This window comes from Macaca thibetana, chromosome 14, assembly GCF_024542745.1.
Source record: "Macaca thibetana thibetana isolate TM-01 chromosome 14, ASM2454274v1, whole genome shotgun sequence".
Lineage (NCBI taxonomy): Eukaryota > Metazoa > Chordata > Mammalia > Primates > Cercopithecidae > Macaca > Macaca thibetana.
The window spans coordinates 100556039-100580142 of record NC_065591.1 but is presented as its reverse complement, the minus strand read 5'-3'; the positions used below and the strand labels follow the sequence as shown (position 1 = coordinate 100580142).

At 40.0% G+C, this 24104-nt stretch overlaps 1 protein-coding gene across 4 annotated transcripts in view; it reads right to left on the bottom strand.

The window, feature by feature from the left end:
* The window catches only part of DDX10 (DEAD-box helicase 10), a 342707-nt gene that overhangs the window by 251030 nt on the left and 67573 nt on the right, over positions 1-24104 (bottom strand). For 2 of the 4 annotated variants that reach the window (XM_050758689.1, XM_050758690.1), the window contains 7 exons: positions 23608-23840; positions 14209-14269; positions 12038-12168; positions 10559-10717; positions 9376-9496; positions 8221-8410; positions 248-374 (listed from right to left, as the gene is read on the bottom strand). In XM_050758689.1, the coding sequence (XP_050614646.1) occupies positions 248-374; positions 8221-8410; positions 9376-9496; positions 10559-10717; positions 12038-12168; positions 14209-14269; positions 23608-23793 (975 nt within the window). In that variant the 5' untranslated portion in view covers positions 23794-23840. Of the gene's footprint in view, positions 1-247; positions 375-8220; positions 8411-9375; positions 9497-10558; positions 10718-12037; positions 12169-14208; positions 14270-17920; positions 18816-23607; positions 23841-24104 lie in introns of those variants that run through there. The other 2 variants (XM_050758691.1, XM_050758688.1) reach the window with 2 other exon arrangements.

The window sequence follows — 24104 nt, the reverse complement described above, 5'->3', positions numbered from 1 at the left end:
AATATTTATTGAGGACTACATTTCCAGTATTGTTAGCACTTAACAGAATGCCTAAGAAAAGACACAGTTTCTGCCGTTGTGGAGTTGAAAGTCTCAACCACAGATTCCTTTACCACAAGGACACTAAAGATCCCTCACCACACCTAGCACTGTACTTCTCGTACAATACAATAATTTGTCTAATTGATTTGCCATTTCAAAAGGGACATTCAACATACGTTCAGAAAGAAAACTAAACAGCCAATACCTCTTTGCAACTGGAAAAAAATACAATGCTCTTCTTCTTCAGATGGCTTCTCAAAAAGGAATACAGCACACTTATTTTTTGCTGCAGCTCACAGACTATGTAGTTCTGTTCCAAAGTGGCAGGGGTGCTTGTGGAATTAAGGAAAAGAAAGACATTAAAATATGTCATGTAGGTAACTGAAATCCAGACCAAAAAAGGAAACAAGTTTTAATAGTGGCACATCTCTCAAGCAAATTTCCTACACACATACACTAAAAAAACAGTAATTTTTCTCTATTGTCCCTTGGGATATGAATTCAACACATCACTTTAAAACACATTCAAAATCCCTTGTAAATCAATGTCAAACAAAGCACAACACGAACAGTGATTACCTCTAAAAATGCGGGGTCAAGGATTAACTAAGAAGAGGCTTAAGAGAACTTGCTGGGCTGATTAGTATTCCACATCTCATTAGGGCTTTAGATTACTGAGATATACACATTCATCAAAGTCAACTGTATACTTAAAATTTTCATATTTCATTGTATACAAATTTTATACCAAAAGAAAGAAATCTGTACAAATATTAAATTCTCATTAGTAATAGGTGTGAAGTATTTAGAGAGAATACAGATATCTGCAATTTACCCTGAAATCCATCAAAACTAAAATGGGTTAATACAGAGTTAGAAGGGATGGATGAAAGCAAGTAAATGGATGCTATCATTAGGTAGTATCTAGGTGTTTGTTATAAGGTATTTATTGTAAAAGTCTTTCAATTTACCATATGTTTGAAATTTCATTATAAAATCTTGGAGAAAAATATACATGCATTTACTCTTTGAACTAATAAATCTACTTTATTCCAACATTACTCTGGCTTTAAACACACACACATATATACACACACACAAACATATGGCATTATTTATAAAGCAAAAAATGATCAAAATCAACCTAAACGTCCATCAGTAGGGACTTGCAGTATGAACGATTACACAGCCACATTAATTATAATGTAACTGTAAAAAAGGAACGAAGAAACTATCCATATATTGCTGTGGAGTGATGTCTAGGATACACTGTTAAGGAAAGAGGCAAGTGGCGGAATAGTACAGATAGTTTGGTACCATTTATCAGGGGGCTATACATTATATATGCATATTCATGCCCACCCATGTGTGTGTTTACAGTGAAAGAAAAAAGGAGGGGGGACAGACAAACCAAAAAATACAAGTCAATTGGTTTTAGATATGACAAAGTTATGATCCATAAAGGGAAGAATTGATAAGCTGGACTTCATTAAAATTAAATGTTTCTGATCTGTGAAACACACTATCAAAAGAATCAGAAGATAAGCCACAGAATGGGAGAAAAATATTTGCAAAAAAATCTGATAAAGGACTGTTCTCCAAAATATACAAAGAACTCTTAAAATTCAACAATAAGAACAGAAACACCCAATTTTAAAAGGGTGAAGGAGGTCAAAGATCTTAACAGACACCTCTCCAAAGAGGATATGTAGATAAAAAATAAGCATATGAAAAGATACCATACCAACTTGGGCAAAATGGCGAAACCCTGGCTCTACAAAAGAATACAAAAGTTAGCTGGACAGGGTGGCATGCGCCTATAGTCCCAGCTACCTGAGAGGCTAAAGCAGCAGGATCATTTCAGCCCAGGAGTCTGAGGCTGCAGAGGGCCATGATCATGCTACACTGCACTCTAGCCTGGGTGACAGAGTAAGACCCTGTCTCAAAAAAAAAAAAAATTTAAAGATGATCCACATCATATGTCAACAGGGAAAAGTTAATTAAAATAATGATATGTCACTTCACACTTATTAGATGGCCAAAATCCAGAACAGTGACAACACCAAATGCTGGCAAGGATGTGGAGCCACAGGAACTGTCCTTCATTGCTGGTGGAAATGCAAAACGATACTGCCATTTTGGAAGACAGTATAGCAGTCTCTTAAAACCAAACATACTTTTAATACCTGGCCCAACAATCATGTTCCTTGGTATTTACCGAAAAGAGTTGAAAACATATGTCTATACAAAGATCTGCAAAAGGATGTTTATTGCAGCTTTATTCATAATCGCCAAAACTTGAAGGCCATCAAGATGTCCTTCAAAGTGAATAGAAAAATAAACTCTGGTACATCCAGACAATGGAATATTATTCAGTGCTAAAATGAAATGAGCTATCACTCCATGAAAAGACATGGAGGAACCTTAAATGCATAATATTAAGTGAAAGCAACCAATACGAAAAGGCTACATACTGTATGGTTCCAACTATATGACATTCTGAAAAGACGACACTATGGAGACAGTAAAAAGATCAGCAGCTGTCAGGGGAGATGAATAAATAAATAGGCAAAACACCAAGGATTTTCAGGGCAGTGAATACACTGTGAAATATTGTAACAGTAGATACATGTTTTTATAAATTTGTCCAAATTAATGGGATGTACCACACCAAGAGTGAACCCTAAAGTAATAGACTTTGGGTGATAAGGATGCATCAACATAGGTTCATCCATCGTAGCAAATGCACCACCATTCTAGCGAGAGTGTTGATAATGGCAGAGGCTGCATGGGGACAGCAGGTATATGGCAAATCCCTGTATCTTCCTCTCATTGTTGAGGTTAACCTAAAACTGCTCTAAAAAAACAGTCTTTAAATAAGAAATAGGCCATATCTATAGGGAATTATGGGAAACAGAATGCAGTTATACAAAAGAGCAAAATGAAACAAGCCCAAATATATATCAAGTTGACGACTTAATGACAAAGGAATTATTTCAAAGGAAATGCCTTTGAAGGAATGTGATTCCCACATCTTTTCTGGGATATCTAAGGAAAAAAAGAGAAATGCAAAGGAATCTTAAACTTTTATAAGTAATCATATTGTCAGTAATAATATTGGTATTAGCCTGAAACTATTTTAGATATACTGACTTACAGATGAAACAAAAGTCTTTAGGAATTAATGTTTGGCAGAAGAGAAAAGAGACACATATTTTTTAAATGAGGCTTAATAAAAACCTTGTAATCCTAAATTTAATTTGTAATTATCAGCTGAACTCTTTTAAAAAGGCCTGTCCACTGTAAGGCTTAACACAATGACCATGCCCATTAGCACTCAGACTATGGTCTTTATATACCGGATCCTGCTAGAAGGATTTTATAAGAACTGGAAATATATAAGATAAACTTAGAACACCAGAAAGCAAAAAGTTCACCAAAGATTACTAAAATGTATCTACAGAATCGAGATATTAACTTGAAGCAACTACTAGCGAAGTTTGGGATGACACAAGATGAATATTAAATATAAAAATTTTTATTGATTCAAGGACATAAAAAGATGTTTAAATCTGAGTTAAGTATCATTAATTCATCATTAATTACTAAAATTTTTTTAGTACATTTAGTTCATTTTTAGTACACACAACCCCCACCCCCAACCAAAAAACAAACACTGCTTACCTTCAGAAAATACTAGGGAACCAACTCACTGGTGTTAAAGCAGATAAAGGGAGTAAAGCATACATTCTAATATTCTGGCTTTCCTGTAAGAACTGTACCTCAGATAATCACACAGTTCATGTGAAAGCTGTTTGATATGAAATTATTTAAACTAATGAAGAAATAATACAATTAAAATATCACAATTTTGCAAACCCTGATGAAATAACGGAGCTAGGCAATAATTTCTATCAGCTGCTAAACTTACAAGACTAAGAAGCTGCTGGTATCAGATTAACCCTTTGGTCTAGAATAGCAACTATAAAAGCATGAATAAATACAAAACAAAACAAAAAGACTGACAGCACCTGAGAGCAACCAAGGCAGGTAGGACTTGAGGTGCTAAAGGAGAAAATGGAAATGCCCTGAGCCAAGCCCTCTGTTAACAACCTCACTTTTCTCCCCAAAAGCATCTGCTGATTGCAAGACAGGAAACAAGGTAGCAGCCTTAAGTCTAAACATGTCAGTCCCAGGTCCCAGAGAGAATGAAAACTGAATCTAAAATTTTTCATACAATTTACCCTTGAGGAGCATGCTAACCCCTAAACTGAGTGTACATAAGGCATAATGAGGAAAAACAAGCAAAAAGCAACCAACTGGGAAACTATAGAACTGAGCAGACATTCTGGCAGGGTCACAATGCTATGAGGTTCACAACTTGCCAAGACAGACGGGCCCTGGTAGATACCTCAGTCTTTTGGTTGAGACCCTAAGAAAGGCTATTCCCCATCTGTGAGGGTTATACTCCAAGTCTCAGGACAAACCAGAAACAGGATAACCCCAGAGTCTAATTGCCAGGCTAGACCAGATCAAGACAGCCTGACCTTAAGACATTTGCTAGCCGAAAAAAAGAAAAAATTACCTTCAAAAGAACAAGAGAACTGTCAGATGACTTTAACAGAAATAATGGAACCGGGAGTACAACAAAGATGTCTTTGAAGAGGGAAAAAAAAAATGCCAAGATAGGCTTCAAAAAAAATGAAGATGAAATAAAGAGGTTTTCAGAAAGGTCAAAACGCTGTTCACTAACAAGTATGCACTAAAGGAAATTATTTGAGCAAAAGAAAAATTCTCAGGTGGAAGTATGACAATACAAGAAGAAGAATCAGGTAAGTCTAAATAAATACTGATGTTGCAAACTGATAATAGTGGCTTATGGGGCTTAAGATACATGTGGAATTAAAATACTTAACAATGAAGACACAAAGGTAGGAAGAAGTAAAGGGACCTAAATAATAATTAAATTAACTGTCAAAAGCAATTATCATACCAGATTAAAAATATGCTACTCACAAAGACAAACCTAAAAACATAGGGTGTAAACAATGTAGAAAGTAAAAGGATGGGAAAGGATTCGCCATGCAAATGTTAACTAAAAGAAAATTGCTATATATAGACTAATATCAAACTAGACTTAAAGTTGGCCAGGCGCAGTAGCTGGGAAGCCGAAGCAAGTGGATCACCCGGGGTTAGGAGTTCGAGACCAGCCTGGCCAACATGGTTAAACCCTGACTCTACTCAAAATATAAAAATTAGGTGGGCACGGTGGTGAGCACCTGTAATCCCAGCTGTTTGGGAAGCTGAGGCAGGAAAATTGCTTGAACCTGAGAGGCAGAGGCTGCAGTGACCCAAGATCACGACACTGCACTCCAGCCTGGGCAACAGAGAGAGACTCCATCAAAAGAGGGAGGGAGGGAGGGAGAGAGGGAGGGAGGGAGGGAAGGAGGGAGGGAGGGAGGGAGGGAGGGAGGGAAGGAGGGAAGGAGGGAAGGAGGGAAGGAGGGAGGGGGAGGGAGGGAGGGAGGGAGGGAGGGAGGGAGGGAGGGAGGGAGGAAGGAAGGAAGGAAGGAGGAAGGAAGGAAGGAAGGAAGGAAGGAAGGAAGGAAGGAAGGAGAAAAAAAATAGACTTAAAGGCAAAAAAGAATTAGTAAAGATAAAAAGAAACATTTTATAAAATAAAAAAAACACTGGGAGTAGGGAAGTGTTTTGCTACTCGTATTACAAATAAATTATTTATTTAAAGGGCTCCTCCAAGCCAATAAGAAAAAGGCAAAAAAACAAATCCAAAAAAGACACACTGTACACAGAAAATAAGCACACACACACACACAAAAAAGAAGCATTTCATAATGATTAATGTTTCAAATTGACAATGCAATACTTAATTTGTATATACCTAATAACATAAACTCATGATAGATCTCAAATTTGAAGATTTTCATAATCCACCATAGAATTCAACTGGTCACTGAAAAACAGCAAATCGCTATGGCCCAAAGGCATATTCTCTCAAAAATAAGATCATTGGACATACCAGTTGTCTATATATAACAACATAATGAAAACACTAGTATACTTTTTCTAAAGTATGCTCTGGCTTACAACTTCGGAAAGATCTGATTTTTCTTTAGTTGTTGGGTCCTTCACAATTTGAGAGTAGATACTCTCTAACAATTTAAAATGTTCTGGAATATAATCTCTCATGGTGTATGAACCACACTGATAAGCTACTAAAGGGGAAAAGCTAACATTGATATTAGACAAAATTCCTAAGAGCATCTGCTTTTTTATGTTTCCTATAAATTTGGAATATTAGAAAACCACAGCCATTATCATATAATCTGAGGTTTTATAAATTATGTCAATACGTGTCTGCCTTCCAAAATTTTTTCTGAAAATTTTGTCTACCACACTTTTATAAGTGATGGGACTGGGTTTCAAAAATCATTTGTGAAATAATATCAAAGTCTTTGTTGTTTTTTTCTAAAACTTTATAATTTACAGAAAATAACCAACTCTTACCTACAGATATTGGCAATAGGAAATAATAGGTACAAATTAACTTGCATAAATTATGAAAGGTCTTAGAGACATCTAATGATTAAAAAATTTGTCTGATGAATATTAAAAATAAGCTGGAGGCAAATAGCAAAAAAAGAAAAGTGAAAAATCCTAGACAGGCAGTCTTTATATTTTCAAGTTAATTGTTAATTGTCACAAAAATTTTCATAGCTATCTCAACACTTTAAGAGATCAATGTCTACTCGAAAGTAAGCCAAGGGAAAAAGCTATACCTCACGTATCTTACTATTCCATTCCCAAGTTCTTGAAAGTCAAAGATACCAGTACTCAGATTCCCCAAGATAACCTAGAAGCAAAGAATCTGGCTTCTCTCTTCTCAGGCTTTTAAAATCCTAGACATCTATTACACAAGGTCAAGATGGGCCTGAATACTCATATTTTCTCTATTTAAGGAATTTCCAGATAACACAATTCATTTTCCAAACCTATTTCTTTTTAGGCTAACATTTCAGAGCAAGAAGAAATAAAAAATTTAAGATATAAATAATAGTAGTTGAATTTACATTGCTATCTTCAACAAAGAATCCAACTTATATTCACTGGAAAACATTTCTCCTGGAAGTCTGCAGTGATTCATACCAAATACATATGCTTCCAATTGTCATATAAAAATACAACTTAAAACATATTCCAGCTGGGCACAGTGGCTCATGCCTGAGTGTAATCTCAACACTTTGGGAGGTCAAAGTGGGATGATTGCTTAAACTCAGGAATTTGCTCAGCCTGGGCAATGTAGTAAGACTTCAACTCTACAAAAAATTTTAAAATTAGCCAGGCATGGTGGTATGCCCCACTTGTCCCAGCTACTCAGGAAGCTGAAGCAGGAGGATCATTTGAGCCCAGGAGGTCAAGGTTACAGTGAGCTACAATCAAACAACTGCACTCCAGCCTGGGCGACAGAATGAGCAAGACCCTGTCTCAAAAAAATAGATAAATAAAAATTTCCCCAACTACCTGTATATCACAAACATACATACTTTACATATTTCACTGTAACACACATACTTTACGCTCTATTTTTTAGTGAGACCAAGACAAAAACAATAGTTGCTAGAATTTTAGACAGAAAGGTATTTTGCTAAATACTAATGTGCTTGATAAAATGTGTTCCATAACACATTAGTACTGCATAATCCTGCTAAAAAGGATGATTCCGTATGCAAATAATTTTGGTAAATGTAGCAAGCTACAACCACCTTCCACTGCTTTGAACAATCACAATGTCCATGAAAATATTAAAGGTTCTGAGAAATAGAAACAAAACCGTTTCACTTTGACTCACCATTTGCTATCTCATCCCTTCTCTGTTTATGGAGAGGTAGTGTTGGTAAACGGTAAAATACCTCTTAACATCTATGGAAAAACATTTGTTCCCCTCCCAGACCACATTTTGGGAAATGCTACATTCGAGTACCCTGACATTTAAAGATATATCAAGAATTTGGGTAATTTTAACTGGTATATTTACTATGCTTTGCATAACCAATAACGCATAGAATGTCTTAATTCCCAGAAAACAGATATTTAAAATATCAAATCCCTAAACTAAAAAAGAAAAAAACATTTATCTTGATTGAATCAAAGAGTACATACCTATATTTTGCTTTTTCATGAACCCAGACATACTCAGGGTCTTTCAAACTCAAGCGTGCAAGGTCCTTTACAGATTTAGTTTGTGTTGCTGAGAAAAGTAAAGTCTGACGTTTCTTGGGGAGATTTTCAATAATGGCATTCATGGTATCAGCAAAGCCCATGTCCAAGATTCTATCTGCTTCGTCAAGAACTGAAAAAGGAAAATGCAAGTTGAATTATCATATTTAAAATACACATTAGGCTAAACACAATGGGGTATCCTGGATTGGATCCTAAAACAGAAAAAGAACATTAGCAGAAAAACTGGTAAAACGTGAATAAAGTCTGGAATTTATATGATGTATCAATATTAGCCTTAGTTTTGATCAAAGTACCATGTCACGTAAGACATTAACACAAAGGGAAGGCCGGGCACAGTGGCTCAGACCTGTAATCCCAGCACTTTGGGAGGCCAAGGTGGGTGGATTACGAAGTCAAGAGATCGAGATCATCCTGGCCAACATTGTGAAACCCAGTCTCTACTAAAAATACAAAAATTAGCTGGGCGTTGTGGTGCACACCTGTAGTCCCAGCTATCGGGAGGCTGAGGCAGGACAATCACTTGAACCCGTGAGCCGAGATCGTGCCACTGTACTCCAGCCTGGCAACAGAGCGAGACTCTGTCTCAAAACAAACAAACAAACAAACAAACACATTAGGGGAAACCAGGGGAAGGATAATGCAGGAACTCTCCACTGCAACTTTCCTATAAATCAAAAACATTCAAAGATACATTCAAAGAAACATTCAAAGAAACATTCAAAGTTGATTTAAAAATACACATTAGGTAGTATTCCCAAGCCAAAAAGAAAAAGTTCATTTAAAAAAATGCCAACTTGACCTTTCAAGTTATTAGAAGCAGGTGTTAAAAATCTTGGCACGGTCTAATACTAATGTGCCTAATTTCACATATAAAAGTACATATATTCTTCTGATTTTTTTAAATCTAGTTATACTTTCTGGGTTTAGAGCCCAAATGCCAAAATGTGTCAGTAATTTTTAAGTTTGTTTTGAATCATAACATTTATCCAACATAAAATTTCTATCATTAAAATGTATAAGGGCTCTCTCCTAAGTCTGAGCCTTTTTTTTAAATCAGAAATTCATTTGACTCACCTAACATTTGGAGATCAGTAGCATGAAAAGATACTGTTTCATCCATGTGTTGAAGAAGTCGACCTGGTGTGCACACGAGTATATTTATGTTGTTGATCCTCTCAGCTTCGTGTTTCAGATCCTGAAAGCAGTTATTTATTTTGATTACAGAGACACATCACTCTCAGCAGCCTCTGTACCAAAGCTATAAAAGCCACCTGCATGTGCCATTTCATCACAGCATTTTAGATACTCTTGGAAATAAACTAACTTTTCCCTTGTATTTCTGCAGCATATCCACATTTCTGGGCTAAATAAAAAAAAAGTCTTTACGGGAAGACATAAGGAGCTCAGAGTTCTAAATTCTTATTCATACCCAGGATTTTGAGGCTAAGAAAAAAAATAATCAAATGAATACTCCAAATCAGGATTTCCTATTTGGATCAGAACTGACATAAACTGGAATCACTCTCATTCTTTAATTCAGGACCCAGGGACACTGAACAGACTCTGACACCACTCCAGGACTGGACTTTGTGAACTGCAAAAGGCCAAGGTTCTCTCCTTGATACAAGAACCACTTCTCACAGTCCTGAAGGCTGGGGGAAAAAACAGAATGTTGCCCATTGTTAAACTTGGGCAACAGGTACATGAGGGTTTGTGATGCTATTCTTTCTTCTTTTGTGCACGTTTGCATAAAAACTCAAGTATTTATCCCCACAGTCTAGAGGAGATTCTAGCAGATACAGGCATTCTAGATGTGCTGTACAAAAGAACAAAAGTGAGCAGCAGGTCTTAAATATTCCTCCAAACAATCTACCTTCCTTTCTTCTGCTGCTGGTGTAGCAATGCTCTGAATTATTCAACCTCTTAGATAGATACCTTATTAAAAGGTACTAGTTCATATATGGAAATATCTTTCCCAATGAATATCAACAAATAACTTTACAGGATTAGAGTAAATATGTCTTAGACAGGCTAATCAATTCAGATTCCCCGACAAAAAAATGGACTTTCTGGGCCTGCAAAATTGGCAACCAGATCGCAGATAGCAGTGACCATACCAAGGTGCTACTACCCCATGAGGCCCTGGCCTAGGAGGTCAGTCTGTTCAGATGAAGTCTCTGCTGCCTCCCTGTCAACAGTCACAGTACTTCAGTATAAGTTACAGAAGGAAAGGAAGGACATAGACAAAAGGACGAACCTTTCCACCAATGATGAGACCAGCTGAGAAGTCATGATTCTTTCCTACTTTTCGGAGAACCTCAAAGGTCTGATAGGCCAGTTCTCTCGTAGGTGATATTATGAGAACTCCCAGCCCATCGGTTGAGGTCCACTGCAGACGATATAAGGCTTCCAGCACCTCAAAAAGACAGCAAATTGATATTCAGTAAGTCATCAGAAGTCAGCTTTTTGGCCTGCATCTCAACCTTGCCCCTCCAAATCAAAGGGATCTTCCAAGCAGAAGGCATACCACTCCAGTTTTATCCAGCCCAAAGTAAATGATTTTGTTTATCTTCCATCAGAACCATCCACCCCCAACTCGGACAAAAGGGAAAAGAAACCCCATGGTAGCTCAGCTGCTGCCAGAGCCACGCCATCAGGAAACTGGCTATCAGTGAAAGGTATGTGCAACCCACAGACCTTTACAACACACTTAAGGATATATTTATCATTTTCAAAATAACCACACTAAAACTTTTGGATGGGCGCAGTGGCTCCCGCCCATAATCCTAGCACTTTGGAGGTCGAGGTGGGTACATCACTTGAGGTCAGTTCAAGACCAGCCTGGCCAACATGATGAAACCCCATATCCACTAAAAATACAAAAATCAGCTTGGCGTGGTAGTCCGCATCTGTAATCCCAGCTACTTGGGAGGCTGAGGCAGAAAGAATCACATGAACCTGGGAGGCAGAGGTTGCAGTGAGCCGAGATTGCACCACTGCACTCCAGCCTGGGCAACACGGCATGACTTCATCTCAAAAAATAAAAATAAGTAAATAAATTTTCATCCATGCAGCTGCTGTAGTTATACAGTAAATGAATTCTCTAGCTATAGACAGACACTAGGATTTAAGAGAAAAGTGGTTTTTGCAATATTTGGAACAAAAACTAAAATGAGATTTTTCTGGGTCATTTTATAGGAATGAAAGATTAGGAGACCAACATAACAGAGATGGAAGTGAATGCCTAAGAAGCTCTACTGTTTTGCTGCCATAAAAGACCGATAGCAATGTCCCAGAAAATTCTCAACAAACACCTAAAGCTCCTTAAACTGAGCATACTTTAGCTTTATCCTAAACAAAGTGGCAAGTATAAATGCCACTGGCAGGCTCACAACGGTGAGAGCAGAAACTGTCTTCCAAGAGTCCTACTGCAGCGCAGAACCACTCTAACCTGCCATACTGGAGCACCCCACTTCCATCAAGAATGTAATGACTTGTCAAAGCACAAGAGTTCATTCATTAAGTTATTGAGTGCCTGCCGCATGCAAGGTACTGTGCTAGGACCTGGGGAAAATGGGGAGAACAAGACACACATGGCTCCTGTTTGATGAAGCTTGCATTCTAGCCAATCTATTATGAAATCTAACATACAAATCTCTTTATATAATTCGCATCTGGGCACAGAATGTTATAAAATTGTGTAACAGACAGTCTAACCCAATGACAATGTACTTACTGGAACAAGGAAAGCCAAAGTCTTGCCAGATCCAGTTTTGGCTGCTCCAAGTACATCTTTACCTTGCAAAGCCAATCCAATGGTCTGCTTCTGTATCTCAGTTACCAAACGGTACTGAGCTTCTTGCAAACCTGGCAACATGGAGGGAAGGATTATACTTTAGAAAATCCCTGTAGAATGGTGTTATAGGCTAAGTGAGTTGTGTCCCCCAAAATTCCTATGTTGAAGCCCTAATGCCCCATACCTCAGAACATGACTATATTTGGAGACAGGGCCTTTAAAGAGGTGATTAAGTTAGAGCCTCATGGGGTGGACTCTGATCCAATATAAACGGTGTCTTTATGGGAAGAAGCTTGAACAGAGACATGAAGAGTCCACATGCACAGAGGGAAAACCAAGTGAAGAGGAGACAAGTTATTCTATGATCCACCTGTTCCACTTCTGGGTATAATCCAAAGGATATATTAATAAAACCAGTACTTTGAAAAGTATTTGTGCTCCCTAGCTCATTGAAGCATTATTCACAGAACCCAAGATATGAAATCAACCTAAGTGTCCATGAATGAGTAAAGAAAATGTGATATATGTTATATACATACACACACACATACACACACACAAATGGAGTATGACTCAGCCTTTAAAAAGGAAATCCTGTTATTTACAACATGGATGAACCTGGAGGACCTTATGCTAACTGAAATAAACCAGGCACAGCAATAAAGATACCATATAATCTCACTTATATGTAGAATCTAAAAAAGACAAATTCATAAGAGCAGAGGGTAGAATGGTAGTTACCAGAAGCTGGTAAGGAGAGTGGGAAGATGTTCATCATAGGATACAAAATTTCATTTAGGAGGAAGAAGTTCAAGAGATCTATCGTAGGCTGGGGGTGGTGGCTCACGCCTATAATCCCAGCACTTTGGGAGGCCAAGGCAGGCAGATTGCTTAAAGCTCAGGAGTTCAAGACCAGCCTGGGCAACATGGCAAAACCCTATCTCTACAAAAAATTTTTAAATATTAGCCAGGCATGGTGGCACGTGCCTGTGGTCCCAATTACTCATGAGGCTGAGGTGGGAGGATCACTTGAGCCCAGAAGGCTGAGGCTGCAGTGAGCTAAGATCACACAACTGCACTGCACCCTGGGTGACAGCGCAAGACCCTGTCTTCAAAAAAAAAAGAGAGAGAGAGATTATATATCATGGTGGCTATAATTACAACATACTGAAAAAAGAAAAATTACTAAGTAGATTTTAAGAGTTCTAACCACAAAAGGATGAGGTAATATTAGCACATACATAATTGGCTTGATTTAGCCATTCCACGTATGTATATGTATATGAAATATACATATTTCAAAGCATGTCAGACACTGTGAATATATATAATTTTTTTTTTTTTGAGACAGTCTCTCACTCTGTCGCCCAGGCTGGAGTACAGTGGCACAAACCTGCCTCCCAGGTTCAAGCAATTCCCCTGCCTCAGCCTGTAGCTGGGATTACAGGTGCCCGCCACCACACCCAGCTAATTTTTGTATTTTTAGTAGAGATGGGTTTCCCCATGTTGGCCAGGATGGTCTCGAACTCCTGACCCTGTGATCCACCCGCCTCGGCCTTCCAAAGTGCTGGAATTACAGGCATGAGCCACCGCACCTGGCCAAATATATACAATTTTTATTTATCCAAAAATAAAAAGGCAGCAAGAGCGCAGCCATCCGCAAGCCAAGGAGGCCTGGAACAAATCCTTCCCTTATTTTGCCTTAAGAGGAAACCAATGCTGCCAACACCTTGATCCCCAACTTCCAACTTCCAGAACTGTGAGAAAATCAGTCTCTGTTAAGACACCCAGTCTGATACTTTGTCATCTCAGCCCTAGCAAACAGATACAAAGGGTGTCCCGTCTTGGTTTGTTCCCTTGCTTATTTTAACTAACAAAATTAGATTTCATTTTATTCAGAGGCTGCTGGAATCTCGTTTTTCTTTTCATCAGTCCAGAAAGAAAGAGAATAACATAGTGTTAAAACTTGAATATTGCTTATTTTCATTGATTTTCATGGTATCAAAATTTGCCAAAATAAGATTTTTCAAGCTAAACTCTCTAAATCTTCTCCCATTTATCAAAAATGCCAAGAAATCCAATAACACATCCCACGATCACCATATACCTACCTTTCAGTGTTTTTTTGGACAAGGGAAAATCTGAAAATCTTGTAATTTCATTTACATTTATCTGGAAAAAAAAGAAAAAGGAATCTGGGTAATTCATTTGTTTCATAACACAGCCATTTTTTCTCCACATTGTACTGCCTAGCTCATCCTTGGTAATGCAGGGTTGAATTCAATCATCACTTCTAATTAAAAGCCATCATTCCTTCTGAAAGGAAATATGACCTGAAGAGGCTATCCCTGAATCGAATATACATTTGTAAGCATTTCAATTGGTAAGGAAAAAAAGGTCACCCAATACACACAGACGCACACACAGCACACATATTACTACCCTACCTCCAAAATGTTGAACATAGTAAAGCATCAACCACATCAATTTTAGGAAGAAAATATACTTCCTATCATCCCTCAAGGGATATCAATTTAAGAAATAAGGACAAAATTACTACAAACCACAGATCACAATGAAAATAGTTCTATACACACAATTTGGAAAAAAGAGTGAAATAAGTTGGAGAAATATTTCTTGTTAGCACAATCCTTTCAAAGTTTTAACCATAAATCAGTGGACTATGAAATCCAACCTGATAACTATTCATTTTGGGGTTATTGAAGGAGTATTATTTTAAAATAATCGGGGGAAATGTCTGTCATGCTTTGAAGCCACAATAAGTAACATTTTGCTCTCTAACTTTACATTATTCAAATATTCATTACTGACGTTCTTTATTAGCACAAACCCAATTTTCTGAATTTCAGCTGCGCAGGAGAATTATTTTATTACAGATGCTGAAGGCAGGAACTACTGCTCATTTCTGGAAATATGCTGCCAAATTATTCATGATTTGCAAAAGGAAAAAGCTGCATTTATATGGTTAATTTATTTAAATTACACTCTAGGCAGTAAAGGGATGACAGTTGTATTTCATTTTACAATCTACACATCTTTTCTATGATTCTTAACATAGCCCAAGCAGGGTTTACTATGTGCCTTCAAATGCTGAAAATACAAATATTAAAACATTGTCTTAATCCCTACAAATCATTTCAGATATCACTGGAAAGGAGGCAGAATCAGCGTACCAGCATTACAAGAATGGTTTACTCAAATAACATACTGTCCCAGCAAGGACAGTTAGAAGATACCTCAATTAGAAGATAATCTTCCGGACGGGCGCGGTGGCTCAAGCCTGTAATCCCAGCACTTTGGGAGGCCGAGACGGGCGGATCACTAAGTCAGGAAATCGAGACCATCCTGGCGAACACGGTGAAACCCCGTCTCTACTAAAAAATACAAAAAACTAGCCGGGCGAGGCGGCGGGCGCCTGTAGTCCCAGCTACTCGGGAGGCTGAGGCAGGAGAATGGCGTAAACCCGGGGGGCGGAGCTTGCAGTGAGCTGAGATCCGGCTACTGCACTCCAGCCCGGGCGACAGAGCCAGACTCCGTCTCAAAAAAAAAAAAAAAAAAAAGAAGATAATCTTCCAAACAAGGCATTAAAAGTAGGTGTGGTCCACCCTTGCATTCGTGGTATTGTCAGCTAAAAAACTGTTTTCAAAGGGAATGGAATGCCTACAGAAGGAGGCAGGCTGCCAACACACTCTTCAATCCCCAGCAAGAGACAGTACGGGCAAAGTGAGCTCCTCAAACAAAACATTGCACAGCACATCTGTCTTCCTAAAGTCAGTTAACCTCCTGGAGGGAATGAAACTTCTCCAGCACTCTTCCATCAAGCATTACAATAGAAAACTATATAACTTGTTTGTTTGTTTGTTTTTCAGATGGAGTCTCGCTCTGTCGCCCAGGCTGGAGTGCAGTGGCGCAAACTTGGCTCACTGCAAGCTCCGCCTCACGGGTTCACGCCATTCTCCTGCCTCAGCCTCCAGAGTAGCTGGGACTACAGGCGCCCGCCACCACACCCGGCTAATTTTTTTGTATTTTTAGTACAGTCGGGGTTTCACCGTGTTAGCCAGGATGGTCTTGATTTCCTGACCTCATGATCCGCTCGCCTCGGCCTCCCAAAGTGCTGGGATTTCAGGCGCCATATTCTTTAAAAGAAGACAAAGAAAAGGAAATTTTGATTCTGCTGATGTTCTAAAATAGGGCCCAGCAAACTACAGCCTACAGGCCAAATCCAATTTGCTGCCTATTTTAGTAAGTAAAGTTTTATTGGAGCACAGCTACAATAATTCATTTACTTATTGTCTATGTAGTTGTTGCAGAGACTGTATGGACCACAAAGCCTAACACAGACTATCCAGCCCTTTACAGAAAAAGAGTTTGCTGACCCTGCTCTAGATATTCTGTTATATTCCAAGGACTACATAGCAGCCACAGCAGGAGATGGCTATGGTTCCTACAAACAAAATAACCCAGCCTGGCACGGTGGCTCACACCTGTAATCCCAACACTTTGGGAGGCTAAGGCAGGCGGATCACCTGGGGTCAGGAGTTCAAGACCAGCCTGGCCAACATGGCAAAACCCTAAAAATATCTCTAAATTTTTAAACGTCTCTACTAAAATTACAAAAATTAGCCAGGCGCAGTAGTGCACGCCTGTAATCCCAGCTACTTGGGAGACTGAGGCAGGAGAATCGCTTGAACCTGAGAGGCGGAGGTTGCGGTGAGCAGAGACAGTGCCACTGTATGCCTGGGCCACAGAGCGAGACTCCACCTCAGAAAAATAACTCTTTTCCCCTTGCCTCTATCCCTTTCTTAGGGGGGAAAAAATCCCTTCCATCTCCATAATACTCATACTCAGTCTACAAATCTGTCTCGCTATTCTTCTGAATTCAGTGAAGAGATATTTCAGGGATGGTCTTTATTAAAGGCTTCCCACGGCTATTGGAAAAGTTGGAAAGGGGAGAAGGAGAAAAGGGTGACATCTGACCATCCTCTTATACTTCTCACAACTCTCTAGTAATGCCTATTTCTCGCTAAAGTGAATAATGCCTGATGAAAAAAGCATTGAAACTTCCTAGAATGCGCCACCTACTGCAGTCAAGAACAGCAAACCGCCTCAACTACACCAGACAAAATTCTGATTAAAAAAAAAATCAGGATTTGAATGCAGTTTCTATACAGTACAGCTGATTAGTCTAAATGAATCCCAGGTGCAAAGAGTCCTCCAGCAATAGTGAAAACAGCTGCTGAACTAACACAGCTAGCTCAACATTTCTGAGCTTCAATCCCTAGTTTTCCAGCAGCCCCTCCAATACACACTACCCCTTAGAAATACACCACCCTCCTGCTGTGAGAAGTATAGATGACTGACAATGCCAGCTGGGCCTCCTCTAGACTCACCATGAAAAAGCCATGCTTCCCCCGGGGCTGCTCCTAGTCAATGGCGGGGCTCAGCAGTGCTACTGCAGGCCCAGGGATTCCTCTGATGGACAACTTTGGATCAGTGACTCCCCATCAGACTGGCTGAAGGTTTACTTGGAACTGTGCTGCAGTCTGAGACTCTTCCTACCTGCTTCTCCTTCCATCCTTCTCTCCTTTCCCTCCCTCCTCCTGTTCCCTCTCCCTCAGCCTTCACAGACATTCCCCCTCCTGCACCTGCAACCCTTAAAGCTCCAGTTCACCCAGTCCCATTTTGTCATCTGCCTCTCAAAGGACCCAAGACCTAGACTCTACCAATAGTCTCCAACCTGATCTCTTACCCTCCAACCTTTACAGCTCGGATATATTCTCTATACAGAGTCCCGCAACATACTTCCCATGGCTTCCAGATTGAGCGTGGCCTCTGTATAAAGTTCCTACTGTTACTGTAATAAATTACCACAAACAGTGGCTTAAACCAACGCAAAGAGATTACCTTCGAGCTCTGGAGGTCAAAAGTCCACAATGGGTTTCGCTTGGCTAAAATCAAGGTGTCAGCAGGGCTGCATTTATTTTCTGATGACTCTAGGGGAGAGTCCATTTCCCCGCCTTTTCCAGCTTCTAGAGGCTGCCCACATTCCTAGGTGGTGACCCTCTTCTGTCTTTAAAGTCAGCAACAGACTCCAAGTCTTTTTCACATCACGTCACTCTGACACTGACTCTTCTGCCTCCCTCTTCCACACCTAAGGACACCTGTGATTACCTTGGGCCCACCCAATCCAGGATAATCACCCTACTTTCAGGTCAGCTGATTAGCAACCTTAATTACCCCTTGCCATCTAACATATTCACAGGTGCCAGGTATTAGGATGTGAACACTTTCGGAAGCCATTATACTGCCTGCTGCAGCCTCCAATGTCATCACAGTCCAACCTCCTTCTCGAACCCATCTGAAGCCAACTCAGGAATGCATGCAACACTCCAAGGAGCATTTCCTCCCTCAAAGAATGCCACGCATTTTCACCTCTCTGTATTTCCCCGTGTTCCCTCCACCTAGAACATCCTTGCCCATCTTTTCTATCTGATGAACTCTGATTTTTAAAAAAGCTTAGCTCCATTCTTGGCAACTGTAAACCACTGGACAGTTTGTACACTGCACAATGAAATCTGCTATGAATAAGATGCAGGGCTTGAAATCCAGCCCACACCAGCTCCCCAAGCCAGGCCTGAGGTTGCAACCACTAGGAAGAAGGGTAGCATACCCAGAGGAAGCCTGTTTTTTGTAATGCATCTGACCAGCAGGAGCTCAGTACAGGATAACTCAACTTCCCCTAATTACACCATCCTCTAACTCCACAGCACTGAGGTACACGTTACAAAGGATTATAACATTTTATACATACTAATATAACATGTGTCACACTATATCAACCCCTCACACTATAGCAAACCCAGGTTCCCTAGGGACTTGGGCATGTATTTTTTACCTATATACTCACACCCGCCTAGACAAGTGCCTGTCAAATTGTTTCAAAAGGTTTCAGAATCAAATTGTTCAGTAGTTCACCAGTGAGGCTACTGAGCACCACCTGTGTACCATGGCCATGTAGTAAGTTTTATGTACAATGCTACCACCGGAGGAGCCACATAGTGAAGGCCTGCACCTTGGTTACCTAGAGAATGATAAACCTGCTATTCAAATAATTATATCCTAGTATTGCTAACCTTGACAATTGATTTCACACTGCATTTATTTCTCAACCAAATCTTGAGAAAATATTTCTAAAATTAAAGAAGTAAAACAGAACAATGCTTAGCGGGGGGGGGAAAGCTGCTCCTTCAACAGTGAAATAAATGGGATTTAAATAAATGCAACACAGTAAAGCATAGTGGTTTGCTGCACTGGTATCAGACGACCTGGGTTAGAACGCCTTTTTCACTCCTCAGCTGTTTAACCTTACACAAATCATTTAACCTTGCTGTGCCTTAAAGTTGTCTCACCTGTATAATGGGAACAATTTCACAGGGTTATTTGTGGTTAGTATACGGAAAGCCAGCACGCATAAGTTTGATGAATGTTCACAATTACTACTGAAACAAGAAACAAAAAAAGAATAATCCAATGCTGCCAACCAGAGCAAAGCTGCCTGGGAAAGGTCTAGTCTTACAGCAAACAACATCTAAACACTGACTGAGCACCTACTCAAGGACAAGCACTGTGCTTTCAGACTCTGGGGAGTGCAAAGATGAGCACATCACTGGTTGCTGATCTTGAAAGGTTCATGGTCTAGTAAGAGAGTTTTTTTAAAAAAGTTAATGAAGTTATTGCAAAGGCGGTGCAATGTCATTCTTCTGTATTCACAGACAGAAGTGAAACATTCTCCTACTGACCCCGAAGTAAGTTGACATGTTGTGATGTTGTAAGTCTATGGCAAAACCTATGTGGCAAAGGACTCTCAAAAGCTGGAAGTGTCCCCAAGCCAATGACCAGTAAGAAAACAGAAACCTAAATCCTATAACCACATGACGAGGAATTCTGCTAACAACCTATGGTATCTGGAATTAGATCTTTCCCTGGTTATGCCTTTGATGAGAACACAGCTCAGCCAATCTTAATCTTAATTGCAGCCTTGTCAAGCTGTGAACAGAGGACCCAGCTAAGCCATGCCCATACCCCTGACACACATAAACTGTGAGATAATATGTGTATGTTGTTTTAAGCCACTAAGCTTGTGATAATTTGTTACATAGTAATAGTAAATTAATTCTGAAATAATAGACACAAAATTTGGAGTAATTAATACCTCTGGGGGAAGGAGATGTAATTAATGGCATCACAGTGTGGACTTCAAAGTTGTTGTTAATATGTGCTTTCTTCTTTTTATATCTTCATATTTTCTCTTGCAAAGAATATGTTGTTAGATATTTTAAATAAAATCTTAGAGTCTCTCACTTTAATTGGCCAGATTAATCCATTTATATTTATTGCAATTTCTATTATTTTAGGACCTAACACTACTATCATTTAAAAGTATTTTTTCATTTTTTATACATTCCTTGCATTTCTTTTCTTCATTTATACTTTCTACTGTATATATTTAGTGTTCTTATTCTGTTTATATAACATTTTTCTCCATTTGCTCTTATAATAGACTTAAGACCCATTTAAATTGCTTTGCCTAATTAACAAGTACTATAGCATTCTGGCGTATTCCTATGTACTCCCCTTGTCTATTACATTAATTTTGTCTGTAATTTTATTTTGAGTTCTAAAATTTCCCCAGAGCTGAGGCAGGAATCCAGCTGCCTATGCTGGTTTGCCATTTTGTTGGGATAAGAAACATTTCATTGTAATATTTAGTTGTCTATTTCTTCAGCTATTTGACAGGCACATAATTGTTTTATCAGCCTTTAAGTGTCACATGTATATCATAGTATTTTGTATGAATCATTTATTTCATTAATATTTTAAATAAAAAAGTATCTGGCAAAAAAAAAAAGTTAAAGAAGCCAATCATCGCAGACAGTTGATAAATGTTGTCATAAAGGTTTCTACAAAATGCTACAGATGCACAGTAGCCCTAACTCAGCCAGGGGAGGTGATGAAGACGGGTTTGCACTAAATCTTGAAGGAGGAGTACCTGTCCTTAGAGTGGGCAGACGCGTCCGCTCACTGCACGCAGTGGAAACGTCAAGTACCAGGATGAGAAGCACAAGAAGCATGGACAACTCACAAAACTGCAAGCTGTTCCTTCATATATGCCTATCATGTACCGCTTGGTGTATACACATTATCTCATTTGGGCCTTACAACACTCTGGGTGGCTAATAACTTCTGTTTTTTGAAAGAAGAAACTGAGACTTAGAGGGGTGAAGAAACCTGACTAGCCAATACTCGAAGAGAGTGAGATTTAAACCAGGTCAGCCTGACCACAAATAACTTACTCTTCAGCAGACTAAAGAGTTGTATTTCTTGTTGACACACTGAATTTGACAATTTTTCTAAAAGTAACTGTGAACCAAGGAAGGGTTCTAATCAGGAGTAAAATGATTAGATCTTCATCTTGGAAAGAATCATTCTGGCAGAAGTATAGAGGATAAATCAGAAAGGTTTAAGGCCCAGGGGCCAAATCCTATCAGCCACCTGTTTCACTAATTAAAGTTTTACTGAAAAACAACACCCATTCATTTAAGTATTTCTATGACAGCTTTTGTATTACAAGGGCACAATTGGGTAAGTAGTTCTACCCTTATGATTACAAAGCTGAAAACATTCACTATCATTTACAGACAAAGCTTGCTGATCCCTGTCGAAAGCAAAATTTACTATAGTAATCCAGACAAGAGATGATGGGGGCTGAAGACAAGGCAGTAGGGATGAAGAAGCATTTGAAAAATTTAAGCAGAACAAATCACCAGTGTGACGGACTGGTTATAAGAGTAGGTAAGAGAGAAGTACCTAAGACTGCTCCTAGGTTTCTAGCTCTATGGTCTGCTGAGATGGTGGAGCTAGGATATGATAGGCTAAAAATGATCCCAATTTATGTCCATGTATTAACCTCTGGAAGGTATGAATGTTACCTTATATGGCAAAAGTGACTTTTCAGATGTGATTAAAGATCTTGAGATGGGGTGATTATCCTGGATTATGTGTGTAGGCCCTAAACGCAATCACAAGCGTCCTTATAACAGAGGAACACAGGTAGACTGACACAGGAGAAGGCAGAGACTGGAATTATGCAGCCACAAGCCAAGGAATGCCAGCATCCACCAGAAACTACAAGAGGCAAGAAACAGAGTCTCCCCTAGAACCTCTGGAGGGAGCATGTCCCAGCTGACACCCTGATTTTGGCCCAGTGAAACTGACTTCAGATGTGTGGCCTCTGGAACTGTGATACAGTAAGTCTCTGTTGTTGTTGGGTTTTGTTGTTTTTTTGTTTTGAGACAGAGTCTCACTCATGTCACCCCAGCTGGAGTGTAATGGCGCGATCTCAGCTCACTGCAACCTCCACTTCTCGGGTTCAAGCGATTCTCTTGCCTCAGCCTCCTGAGTAGCTAGGATTACAGGCGCCTGCCACTACGCCTGGCTAATTTTTTTGTATTTTTAGTAGAGGCGGGGGTTTCACCATGTTGGTCAGGCTGGTCTCGAACTCCTGACCTCAAGATCTCTGTTGTTTTAAGCCACCAAGTTTGCGGTAATTTGTTACAATGGCAACTTTAATTCCAAGAATGTTCCATCTATTAAATCCCTGATTGTACTGCACTAGAAGGGGGCTGAGAAGCTGAATGATGTGGGTGAAGGCCAACAAACATGGGATTTAGAGAAAGGGAAAAAAGGAATTGACAGACCTGTGGAGCCTGGAGTTTGGGGAAGAAGTCAGGAGGTCAAAGTGATCGTTACAGGTATACTCATCTGGGAACAACAGCTACAATATGAGGATGATATGTGACAGAAACATACCAGTGATCCAGCTTTTCTAGGCCAATTCTTGGATACGGACATGAAGCCTGTGGAGAAATGAGGTGGGCACAGGAAGGAGCACAGATGATGTTGAGACATGCAGTCTGGCTTCATGGTTAAAAGCAAAGGCTTTGGGATTAGAAAGACATGGATCTAGCTTCCAATTCCACACCACCTACTAAGCGTGAGAGATTCGGACAAGTTTCATTCCTCTTAGAACCTCAATTCTCCTACCTATTAAGTAGGATTATTAATATCCATACCTCAGATCAAGTCAAACAATTACTGTAAGCACATGGTGACTGCTTTAAAATGCAGGTGTCATTATTACCATTATTGTCATCAGTATTATTACTATGGATATGACTGTAGCTATTACAGGATTAGTCTCCCTACCCTTAGGTACCGCCGCATTTCTATCATTTTTTTAGGAACAGTGTGGCAAGCAGAAGAGTGGCCAGGACGGTGCAGAGGTTTGAGCTGTGGCACCCGGCGTGACCTCCCATTCCCGGCAGGGTCCCGGTGACAGATCCGCCGCCTCCATTCTGCAACCCCTCGCCGCAGTGACACGCCGCCCAGCTGCTGGCCGGCCCAAGCCCCCTCCCCAGCGCCGGCCTCACCTTGTCATAGTTCTGCATGAGGCGGCTGATACCCTCGCGCTCGACTTGCCATTCGGGTTTCTTCAGTTGCTTCCTCAACTGCTTCTTTTTGTTCTGCCTGTGGCTGTGTTTTTTCTTCCAGCGATTGAAGCTCCGCACCGGGTCGGGTCGGGCTCCCGAACCCGGAGAGTCGGCAGTTTTCCCCATTGCGTCTGTGGCGGCAAAATCTCGGTTCACCCCCAGACACGAGACACCTAGGGCCAGGATCGCGGAAACAGCATGGGGAAAATGCACAGAGGCGCATGCGCGAACCCAAAAGCCCGCCCCCGAGCTTTTGAAACCGGGGCACGCGCCAACGGCGTCAATGAAAAGGAGGGTTGTGACTGGCGAATTGGCTCCGGCAGGGAGGAGCAGTCTGGGGAAACGGGGGCGGACTGAGCGACGCCGGGAGCACGCCGACTCTTTAAAAAGACGCATGCGCACTGTTGTTGTTACTATGGTGACGTCATACGCTGAAC